We start from the raw sequence: 13,250 nt of genomic DNA on the forward strand, positions 1-13,250 counted from the left end.
TTATTATTTGAATATATTATTCTCAATACTTGTTGTATGCTATTTTTATGAATTAGTGTAATATGTGTCAAACTGTTACTCTCAAAAATACTCCCTTGTAGGTGCTAAGTTCCACCACATTGATTTACATGTGATCATATTATAATTTAATGTAAAAGTTATTTATATTTATTGTTTGGGTTGCATAATATATACCGTGGACACTTTGTAGATCGTTTAAATATAGGATTTTTATCATAGCTCAATAGTTAGATTGAAAAAGTATTAAAACAACTATTTAACTAGTTGATTGTTAATAGGTATAGTACTATATTGTATTTTGTAACTAATTTATTGTCATTCTCTTACAGTGTATACAATACAAAACAACTTAATAATTTATTAATAATTTTTATATTATTAATAAATTAATATAGATTGTTGATTAATTTAATAACTATTATTTACTTCTATCACTATATTCAAATCATGACGTGCTTTATTCAAAATTTACGATAGGTACTTGTACAAAACAAAATATACATTCTATAGGTAAATAGGATAAGTATATTTTATCGATGATCTCCGGATTATTTTTTTTCTATTAGTATTTTTGTAATATGTCTCTGAAAAAGTTAATTAATAAAAATCTACAAATTATTAAAATTCATGAATATACGAGTAATTGTCGGTCTACTTGAACTCGGAATGAATAGTTGAAATTTGTCGATTTCCGTGTTTTTTTTTTTTAATATGTAAGTTATTATTGTTTTTTGTAATTGTTACAATATTAACACCCATTTGTATTTCTGTTTGTATTTTAAAATTGACTTAGGTGCCTACTGATATTAATTTATCGTACGTTTTTAATTTAGGCAGGTGTCAGATATAAGAGAAACACGGTAAAACACGGTCATGCATATTATATATTGAATATTGATATGCAAAAAAATAAACTTTAAAATATTGAAAACTCACCAATTTCCCACGACGGGAATATGTTGAAGACACCATCTTGCACCCACGAAGTGATAGCAACCGATTCGGGTAACACATGATTCTCGTTATAGCTCACCCCAGGTATGTGACAGTTGAAGACGGCCACGTTACCAGGCATGGTCACTGTGTCTCTGACGATAGGTTCAAAGTTCCTTATCACCTCTGTAACATAAACAAAGTTTATTGGTTATTTTTTTGATCAGATATTTAAGAACTGTGAATGTCTTTGTTGACGAAGATAATAATATGGTTAAACATTGAAACGGTACGATCCAAGGCAGATCATCCGTTAGAAAATAAACTCGAGTTAATTGTTACTGTAGGTTTATTGTCTATATTTTCATAAATAAATAAAATATACAAAATATGAATGCCAAGCTTATAATAATATCTGGTCTGTGGTCGCCGGACGTCCTTGGGTGTGGGTTCCGCGGTATGGTTGATTGTTATTGCCTGGAGATGTCGTTGAATCTGTGTTATGGTCTGGATCCACCGCTCCTGTTGCCTTAGGTATGGTTAGGTATGGCTCTGGGTGTTGCTCTTTATCCGAGTCCATTTCTGTCGAAGTTCTAGGGAGTTGTCTGGTCCGTGAGTTCGAGTGGCTGATCTGCCATCCGTGTAACGTACAAATTTCACTAAATAACTTTTAAACAAGTTATAAGGAGCGCCCTGGAGCGTAATCGGACAACTCAACTAAGTGCCGATACCTTCGTGCCGTTGTTGGACATTTCAATTAAGTGCCACCAACACAGAAATTTACACGGACAACTCAAATAAGTGCCAAGCAAGTCTCGGGATATGCTTTGCTTGTCACGGGCTTCTAGAGTCGGTAAGTATTTGGACAGCTGAACTAAGTGGGATCTTATGGGTTAGTGTTCCAGTACCTCGGAACTCCTTTTATTTGATTTACATTGTGATATATAAATTCTAATAAAAAATAGGTGTTTTCTGCAGATGTTGGTTGGCTTTATATGTTCTTACCCGCTTGCTGCTCGTGTTAGTTTCTTCCATAGTGAGTATGATAATTATATGTATTTTCCAGCAAGGCGATAACGGGTTTTCTGTAAGCTCGCTCTCTTGATAATATTTTTATTAGTTTATTATCGTTTTCCCGTCGAGATCACGTTCTCTGAGCGCACTCTGTTGTTATAATCAAATGATATTGTCATTTGTATTGCTCCGTAACAACATAAATAAAAATAAAGACCTACTTTGCACAACCAACCAAATCCCACTTCCTGACACCAGTTATATGCATTAAGTAACCACACTGTTGTTCTCGGTGAACTAATACCAAGATTGTGTAACAGGAGAAGCTGACAAATTTAATTCACTAATTTACTTAGTATACAATTTATTCAAATCAATATTTAAGTAAAAAATAATAATCAGCATAATAAACTTTTTTATGTAGTAATCAAAGTTTTGAATATCTAAATTTGTAAATTAGGTGTATCCATTATACTGTGTTTATCTAAATAGTAACTGATAGGCAAGAATCTAAACACTGTAACGACATTGTATATACCAACTTTATTTGATTTTTTACCATTACAATATATATATTTATAATTAATAATATTATATAGCAGATATTAACAAAAAATAATTTAAAACCGAATTTTTCAAAATTTAAATCGCATTATAATAGTTTGAAGATGATTTTATTTAATGGTGCAATACTTAGTTGTGGTTTACGACGATATTATATTGTTATTACAGTGTGTTCGATTGTAAGTCATAATATAAGTTGTGCTATTATGATTCCCGTGCTTGTACGTTGTAGGAAATGACTGTTACGAATATTTTTTTTTTATCAAACGTATTTCTACAAACATAAATACAACGTTATAAGACCGAATAATGATAGTACACCTAATAATACAGTTTGTATTAAAATTGGACTCTATAAGCGGTGCTTTTCACTTAAACACGTACGTGTCACTTAATAAATAAATTGTGTGCTTTAATATTATTTGATTTATATTTTCTTTTTCAAATATATATATATATATATATATATATATATATATATTATACATGTATGATATTAATATTAATATAAAACGTGACGACTTGAGGGACTTTGGGAAACGATCATTTAAACCATGTAAAGTGTTAACGCTTGACAACGCGAAACACGCACTAAAAGGTAAGGCGAAGTGTGCAACAAGAATTTCCTTGAGCAAAATATTTTCCCATACTCGTATATCACGTAAAATGTCTTCTAACAATCTTATTTTTTGGCACCAAAGCACGTATAAGATCGAGTGCTCTTAGAAAACATGGTCGGTGAGCCATTATTTTTTAACAAAATACTTTTATGGTTTATATAAAATATCACTGAGTTACATATATTTTTTTTAGATATTTCTCTTAATTCCATACGTTTCAATCAAGCGATTTTACTTCATTAGCTAGCTCAAGCAGTACAATTTTGAATATTTTATTTTTTGTTGGGTTGTGAAGAGTAATTTGTAATTCACCATAACAAAAATATGAACATTTTGTTGGATAAAGCCTTGGATATAACTAATGCCCTAATATAAGTTTTCCGGTATTCCAATCTCCATGCAAGTCAATTTACCCGCAGAACATGATACTCTCGGTAATATAGATAATGTGATATACTATTGTTACAAAATTTCGTCTAAAAGGGGGACAATTTTTTGTTGTAACGAAAAGCATCAAATAGTTTATGTATCCATTAAATTATATTAGTATTGTTATTTAATGACTTCAATACCATCGTCATACAACAAAGTCATCATGAGGCTGTAGAATAATACGATTCCGGGTAGAAACTAGCGAATCTCTTCCAACTTAAATTGAATTAACTGAACCCGATTTATACTACGTTGTTTTTGGTGTGTATGTGTTGGAGTAACTGGAAAACTCGAATTAGTCGTGTCAAGAGATGGTGGTAAATCACTATGAATGAGTCGTATATGTTGTAATCGAATTTTAACCTGATGATATTGTCTCCCTTAGAAATACATATTTAGATTATTTAGAACGAATAACATTTTCTTCTCTTTATAATTATAATAATTATTATTCGATACCTAATGGCTACGTGGTGAATGTTTCTAATCAATTAGTTATAATACGTGAAACTTTATTATTACCTATAAGTTAATTGTTTTGAAATAAGAAAACCATAACTTTGCTATATGTAATAATCTGGTTTTACTTTTTCACATTTAAATCTTTAATTGCATCAAAGTTAAGCATAATTAGTTTTGGAGATATACTTCCTGTGAATTAATATTACGAAGAATATTGTTAATTACATAATATTATGTGTAAATGTTTTGACTTGTAGGGGGTAACATTAATACATATCCTTATATTATGAAACAATAATTATTAGGTATATAAATACTATGATGATTGATAATAATACAGTTTTTTAAAATTATTATATAACAGATCTATAAATAGTTTAAGTGTGACAGTTTTTGAACTAGAGATTATTCAAAAACAGTTTTTATTCTTATCAAGACACTTATTTTTACCAAACATTGATATATTTTCAATAATTATTTCTTATCTGAAATTCTTAATAGTTAAATATTAAGTACTATTGAATTCATATAATACAATAATATGATTATGGGAAATAGTCGTATCTAATTTCTAGATTTTAAATAATATTTATAAACATATTAAAAAAGTTATATAATAATGAATATAAATCATAAAGAATAAAATGGTTTAAGAGACAATTAAAAAAATCACAATTTATGTGAGATTTTACCTCATATAATAATAGCATAATATACAACTGATCAATATTTAACTAAAATATGTAAGCAGTAATACCTAAAAAAAATAATGTTTTTTACATCAAACTTGAACTAACTTTTTGAGGCAGTCAACACTTTCTAATCAACTTTACCAGGTATGACAATAATTGTGTACCTGTTATTTTATATGAAACTCAAGATTTCTTTCTGACATCGCGTGTGAGTGGTTGTTTGAGAGATTTTAATAATTGTTATTCTCGTAAGTTACAGGTTGTCAAAAGTTTTGGAAATTTAATTATAGATATAAATTATTTTCAATATTTTTATAGTTACCAACGTTAATATGACGATACGATGATATGTACAAAAACTTTTTTTATAAATTTCTTGACAAGTTAGGAAATATGCTTTAGGTACACGAAACATTTTCTACAAGATACAAAAGATTAAATACGTATTTATGAGTCATATGAATATTTTAAATAGCACTGCAGTACATTTTAAGAGTCAAATATACAAGTTAACTTGCTAAAGTCAGTTAACTTATATTAAAATAATGTGTAATGTGTTTAAATCACAAATATCAACAATTGTAAAATTTAACTTAATTATAACTTTTGGGAGGAGACTAACACGTAAAATATAATATTATAGTAAAATCATTTTGGAAAATCATCGCAGGCTCCTCAAATTGTAAAGCACAGACCACGTTACAAGCCACCTTCCATAACATTTTCAGTTTAGAATAATTATAGAAGGTTGAATAACGATAAAGTTATTAAAAATATTAATGATGAGTTATACAACGTATAGAGAATGGTTAACGTCGCATGTATTGATTGTTAAAAAAATCTATTGATACCAAAAATATATATTCAACTGGAATGAGTATATTATGTCTACGACACAATTCAGAGTATTTTTACAATAATTATGACTGATCCAAAATAATTCATAAAGCTTCCACTCTCCCCACCCCCACCATAACAAAAAAGGTTAATTGTGTATTTGCGTTTAAAATATTAGTCCTTAACCACAAAATTATAATGGATTTCAGCCTTTGAATATACCTTAATGATACAATTAATAGAGCACCATTGTAGACTTGCAAAATGAATGCAAAAGCTTTACGGGAATTAAAATGTTGATAGTATAGAAAATTGAATGTTTTAAGAACACCAGTAACAATGTCAATAAGTCAATAAGTGTTTCATAATTGCACATACGTCATCCCTTCCACCAAAAATCGTAAATACTCAATTTCTGTAAATTTGTGATTTTATTTTTGTAAATTCTGGATCACCTGTTTACCGGGAAGCTAAGTTTTATCTTGGTTATTCAATGATTACAATTTTGCCTCACATAACAGTTCAAATGAGTTATTTCATATATTATTTTGATCTCAGAGATGTCTTATCCATTATTTTTACATTTTTGATTTTTCAAATTTTTCAAGTTTTTCTCATTTGAAAATTTAGCATTCATACTAATTTATGCAATTAAAAGCTGAATTTAACAAAATTATTTTTATTTTTTGTTAATAAATATCCTGTTTCTCATAAATGATTGCGGTTTATTAACTTGAGTTCGTAGAGACATGCTCAGATTAAGCATCAATTGAGCCCTTGGACAAGATATACTTAGTGAGCCTACTATCAATTTCACAACTCTTCCAAAAAACTTTTCTACACTATCTTTTGTGACTGTTTATAACTGTTTAACTTTTTGAAATATTACCACATAAAATCATAGATAATCACCTCTAAGCATTCAATGTAGTTCATAACTTTAATTTTACTTATTGTTTATGCATATAATATTAAAATGTAGTTTAATTTTTATAAATTATTCATGACATAAATCTAAAAACATTTTATTTAATAATAACTACCAACTAAAATATTATTTTGAAAACGGTGTTGGATGCATTAAAAAAAATGTTGGATATAAATATGAGTCCAGCTCATCATAATGAATGTATAACATTTTATTTCACGAAATTGGTTACAAAACTTTATCAGATTGATTGAATTTTTTTTCGCGTAAAATATATTTTTTTTATATTACAAATACTATTTCAAAAAAAAAGGTTTATATTATAATATTTAAATAACTATTTTGAAATTTATAAAAACAATTTGTAATTAATTTTAAAAATATTATATATTTTTTTAAATTATCCCTAACAATTTAGAGTACTTGTCAGTATTACAATTAGCTGGTAAATAATTCACAAGAATTGAGTTCTAAATATTCGAACGCTGAAAAAAATAGTAATATAAAATATAAAAAGTTTAATATAAGCATTTGTAAAAAATTCAAGAATCTAAGGTTATTCGTTTTTGAATTATATAATAAAATAAAATAATAAAATCGTTTGATGAGAAAAGGTTATTTTACGCATGAATAATAAATTTTATCAAAATTTAAACTTCAGACGTTCATAAAATATAATATTTGTAGAATTATATTCATTTTTTTTTTTTTTTTTTTAAATTCAAGTTATAACAACTTATGATGATTTTTGTTTTAAATTTATAAGAATTTTAGCAAAATAAACTTTATTTTCGTATCGACAACTATTGAAAAAATGTATAAAATAGATTGTATACATATTGGTTACTGCAGAAACTGAACAATGCAAAAGAATATTAGAAGAAATCTGCATATCTATATAAATTAATTAAGGAGAACTTCAAAGTCATATGCTGATGACTGAATTTTAGTAAATGATCCAACGACAGAAGAGGTGAGTTCAACCATCAAAAAAATTAATAATTTAAAAGTTCCAACATTAACTTTTAAAATGTGGCAATAAATTTTATTAGTGTCAGTTGTCAATCAATTAAAAAAAAAAATATTAGGATATTTAAGTACTATATCACTAATTGATACATCATAATATAAAGTAGGTACATAAAGTCAAGTTCCCTTTCCAACAGGCTTAATGTCTTTAAAGCAAAATTAATTTAATATCTATGGGGTTGGATATAATAAGACAAGTAGATCGACATTTATTAGACATTGATAAATATATTGATTAAAATTGGTGGTAAAATAATTCAAACATGATAGACTTTATAATGATAATTATTGATTACGATGGAGGTTTAAGTCCATTGTACATTGATGTTTAAGTCATATGGCAAGCAATGGAAACTCTCAGATTATTATATAGTACCTAAAAGACCAAAAATCATAAAAATTGCATACAAATGTCTAACAGTGTAGTGAAAATGTCTATTGGTATTAATCAAGTGTATTCTGGACTGATAGGGACTTATGCAAAGGGACGTACTATCTCCAATGATTTTTGACATAGAATTAAAATCAGTTGAAGAATATTTGCTAGATATGGATGAAAGAATAAATTTCCATGATTTATATTATTATCATAATTAAGTAATTAACTTACGCAGGCAGATTTGATAAATATAACAAAGGAAAATTTCCGAACAATAGCACGAACTCATATAAAGAAAATTGTTAAAATTGACCTAATTGTGCATGAAGATAAAACCAAGTACAAGATACCGTTTAAAATGTCGCTTGTCACCCCTTACTGTGGATACAACTGTACCAAAATCTGAAAGTCATTTAAATAATAGCAATATTATTGCATGACCTTGCAGCAGTGTTGAATCCAGATATACTTCAGGGTGCATTCGCCCCCACTGATAAATACAACTTTCTGACTTTCAACAAAATGTACTTATTTATTAAATGCACACTACTAATTTAAATATAAATAATTAATAGGTTTATAATTTATTTTGTAATTTTTTCAATATTTATTATTTCTGAATTGCAATAAATAATAATAATAGGTAATACGATTTATAATGTGTGACAACCTTAGATTGATTTAAAAATTTAAAAAAAATTATTTGTTTTGTAGTTTTATAAAAATTTGATATGTCTAAATTATAAATTGTAATAAAAATAACTACCTATTAATAGATATAATTCATAATACTAAAGTGACGTATCACCATTCACCAATGAAAAAAAAGTGAGGCCCCTCCCCCCCAGAAAAATTGTCTAGAGTCAACACTACCTTGCAGTCATCATCATATTTTGAATGAATGAAAATAAGTGTAAGTAGATGAAGAGTTAAGCCAAAAATTGAAATCAGAGAATTAGTTAGTATCTGATTTTTTTTTTAATCTATCGCGATGGTTTGACTTTTTTTGTCATTATTTTATTTATCATCCACGCGAATGACATTTTTTGGCTCAATAACTAAATGCCAACCATTATACGCGTATATCATAAATATGTAGGAAACGATCGTCCGTCGGCGTGGAAACACAAACCTCCACCATAGGAAGGGAAGAAAAACATGAAAATCAACCGAATGCACATATTCCCATAATATACGAATCTAAATATATAAAATATATACATATATAGTATATACTATCATAATATATTACATATATCTCACATCCGAATCCTACAAAAAGAAATAGCACGCGGTCGTTTATTGATAGTTACATTTATATATTATAATATATGCATGAGATATATTATATATCACCATACATGTAAATAATATATTGTATATATTAAATTTATATCTATTTGTGGATTCAGACAACGGTTAACAACATTCTTTGTTGGTGTGTATACATTGTATCATAACAACATCGATGATTGTTACGCAATAGAGTTTACGAGATCATGAAAGGTGTTAATCGGGATTGGACAAATAAAAAAGTTGGACTCGACTTTTATAGGGATCATTATTTTACAGTAATTATATTAATTGCATATTATATTATTGTTTTATTTGATATATCATTATTATCGCTGAATGTTAATTTGTTGACGAGAGAATGAAAAATACAGGATTTATAAATACTCGTTTATTTGAAGATTTTGAATATTGTGGTACCTACAACATGTCTTTTTCTAGGGAGTACAATATTTAGGTATTTTTCACAATATTTCTGGTGCCGTATTATTCAAAAAATTAGTTAGTTTAAACATTTTAAACTAGACTTGGTGACTTGGTGTAAGGTGTAACATCCGTTAGCTAATTAAAACAAAACTGGTAACAAAATTTAATATTTTTTTATAAATATACGTGTAAATATTAAATCACGTATCTAAATTTATGATTTAATTTAAGATATTGATTTGCCTAAAGAGTTTTTTTCACAAGTGGGGTTATTTTTAAGGTGATCGATACTCATTTCTAATAGATAGATAATAACTATAATATAGGACTTATAATAATAGATAAAGTCACAAATAGTTTTAGACAATCGTCAAACTTAAATCGTTTTTATTTTTAGTTTTACAAGTTATAAACAATCTGTATCCAATAGATAGACACAGTAGAAATATATGATAAAAGTTTCGATTACTTAGAATTTTGTTGGAGAAAGCCACTCACGCCACTCATTAATGACAAATTTTGTTGGTTTGTTATTTAATTTAATTTCATGGGTCACGACACTACTTATACTTCAGCTACCTAGCAAGTTGGAGGATTGCCAGGTGTTGCGAGAATGGCCAATATTTTTATTAGTTTTTATTTGGATGATTATTTAAATAGTTATGGAATCTATTATACAATATTTTTGCCATAAGTTAATGATTCAAGTCAGTATGTAATGTATGATTTTATTAAATGATTCATAGAATGGAGCATTTGTTAGTTTTCTTAGAACGATATTTTGAAAAGTTTGGATTTTCGTAATATTTGTATTTTTCTCATCGCCACATATGGTTGTTTAACAATATGAATCTTCTCCCACGAGTAGGACGAAATCCATAAAGCTTTCTATATATGTATATTATATTTATTTAACAATTATACAAATTATAATGATGGTAAATAATTTAAGAAATATAGTGATGCCAGGCCAAAAAGAATATTTAAAAACAAGATAAAATGTTTGAAATGAATTTACTCCAAACAAAATATTGATCTAAATATTTGATCTTCATGTTACATTGTTACAATATATATATATATATGCAGTCGAGTCTCGATATACTCGTATATAAGTATATATATATATATAAACGTTTAATGCTATGTTTGTTGTATAAGATAATATACGACATCACTCTCACTCTGCACTCGTGGAATGTGATTAACGTGACTTGATATCCTAAATGCGACACGTTAGCCCACAAGATTAAGTATAAGTACAAGTCAAGTGCTTCGTGTAGTGATTAATTTATATAACATAATGCATTTCTAATTAGTCATAATAATAATTAAACGTTCGCTGAAGATAAGAAAATCATGCAAAAGCGGCGATATTGATCTTATATCGTTTACACGCTTACACATGTTTCTGGATAATTGTTGATAGAAAATATTTGTATTTTTTTAATTTGAATTCTTTTTTGGTAATCACAATACTGCGATAAAAACGCTTATCATATTCATTGTGCATACAGTATTTTACTGTCGAAAGGTCATTGTTAGTCACTTCTTCTTATAGCGACTGTCATTGAGCCATTATAGTGGTGATAACATTTAAATCATCGCTAGCATTCATTTTGACTTAGATGGAATATTTTGTTACTAATTTTAAATTATTCTTGTTTCTTGCGCATTAAGTATTTATTCATATTTATCTCATAGAATTAATTTATATCGTTTTCGTTAAAAAGAAGTTGATGTGGTTTTTACATTGTAAAATCATTTTCATACACAGATTATTATTACAAAATCGAGTATTTGGTTAGTTTAATGTGCAAGACACCATTTTTTATATAGTTTTCGTTCAAAAATTCAAACTCATGATATCTAAATGTATTAATACATAGTTTACTAGCATTCAACACAAATAATGATGTAAGTAATAAGACGTATTTCTTTGTATAAGTTTTAAACGATACGGACAAAATATTCAAATTAAGCTTTACCATACAAATATTTTGTTTTTCACAAAAGTTGAAATATCAAATTACATTTGAAATTATTATATATTGTTATTTGTAAGTATGTTTATGTTAGCTGAATTTGTGTTTAAGTATTAGTAGGAAAATTGGTTCGATAACTTTATCAACATTATAATATTTCAGCAGCGTCGTTTAATTAAAATGCCCACTTTAAAAATGCAGTATTTCAACTGAACACAAAACAACACTACTTCAAACTTATTTAAATTTTTTTTTTTGTAACCTATCGATGTTTAAATTCAATCTAGTAAGAATTTATGAATCTTTTCACTAACGGGGAAAGGTAATAATAGAATAAAATAACCAAAATTAATAACCATGTTTGGTCATTTCATTTATGAAAAGTCAAGTGTAAAAATAAAAAAAATTAAAAACAAAATATCCTGAATTTATTTCACAAACTTAAATTTGAAATGTAAAACGGTGAACGAAATGCGTTATAATTCGAATTTCACCAAAAAAGAACCGTTTTTAGTTTCAACAACATGTATAATGCATAATATATTAATATTAATTCTTACTTACAATATTTACAAGACTTGAATAATAAAGCAACTAAAAATGATTTTCCGCTAAATCATGCGTATGGTGTATATTTTTTCATTGTCGTACGCCAAAGACATTGTACTAACGTAAAGTTTCTATGATGGGACAATATTATAGGCCGCTTATATATCATAGTTTGTTATAACATTTAAACCGTTATAATTTTTTTATACGTGACTGGTAAAGTAGTCTAAATTATTTAAAATGTTTGGTTTCCCGGCAAAACACAAAACAAATCTATGTTTATTATTTCTGTCTTTATGTTATAATATTTTCTGCAACAATATTTTTCCCAAAACGTTCCCAATTAATTTCAGACTTCCGATCTCAAACCGTACCTTATATACTTATATATAACCATCGATATGGTGAAGAAGTAATACTGAAAAAGTTTCGTTTCAATCCTCTTATTATTACTGATCGTCTGTTAGCTGCCAATGTAATATTAGATTTTTGCTTAAATAAAATAGTACATACCGATTTAGCTATTGAACAAGCATCTTGTTATTATATAATATTACGTCTTACTCAATTATATGATATACGCTTCACCAGTTACTTCTTTTTACGGTAAACACCGTTAATATCGTGTCATGAAGTGTTAAAATGTCATACCTACTCTTTAAAAAATTTTAATTAAATGAAAATCTATATATATATTTATATATATACCTATATATATATATATATTACTAGTTTTAACTATATTAGGTTATTGAAGAGGAGTGACAAAAGGTCACATCACTTACGTAAGTATTTATAGAAAAAAAGATATAAAAATAAAGTTAAAAAAAAATTACTTTTGAGAAGACGAGTGATTATATATTAAGAAATTGTCATTACGGTATGGTGTATATAAATAATATTATATTGCAATAACGAGCTTGGGATACAGAAACAAATAAAACCAATTAATGCGATACGTATGATGGATATTTTTTTTAATGAGTACTCGCAGTCGTAGCACAGATGTAAGAGAACCACATCGTTTATTTTTTTTATTAATATTTCTATTTTTTGATAAAATACCATAATAATTATTTTTTTTTG

General features: G+C 27.0%; 1 protein-coding gene across 4 annotated transcripts in view; it reads right to left on the reverse strand.

Moving 5' to 3' along the window:
* Positions 1-13,250, reverse strand: part of LOC107168741 (cell adhesion molecule Dscam2-like) — a 308,280-nt gene that overhangs the window by 146,062 nt on the left and 148,968 nt on the right. For all 4 annotated transcript variants that reach the window (XM_089215614.1, XM_089215615.1, XM_089215616.1 and 1 more), the window contains exon 4: positions 958-1,140. In XM_089215614.1, coding sequence (XP_089071740.1) covers positions 958-1,140 — 183 coding nt within the window. The remainder of the gene's footprint in view (positions 1-957; positions 1,141-13,250) is intronic.

This window comes from Diuraphis noxia, unplaced genomic scaffold (genome assembly GCF_037042655.1).
Source record: "Diuraphis noxia isolate RWA-SAM2 unplaced genomic scaffold, SU_Dnox_SAM2 contig0001, whole genome shotgun sequence".
NCBI lineage: Eukaryota > Metazoa > Arthropoda > Insecta > Hemiptera > Aphididae > Diuraphis > Diuraphis noxia.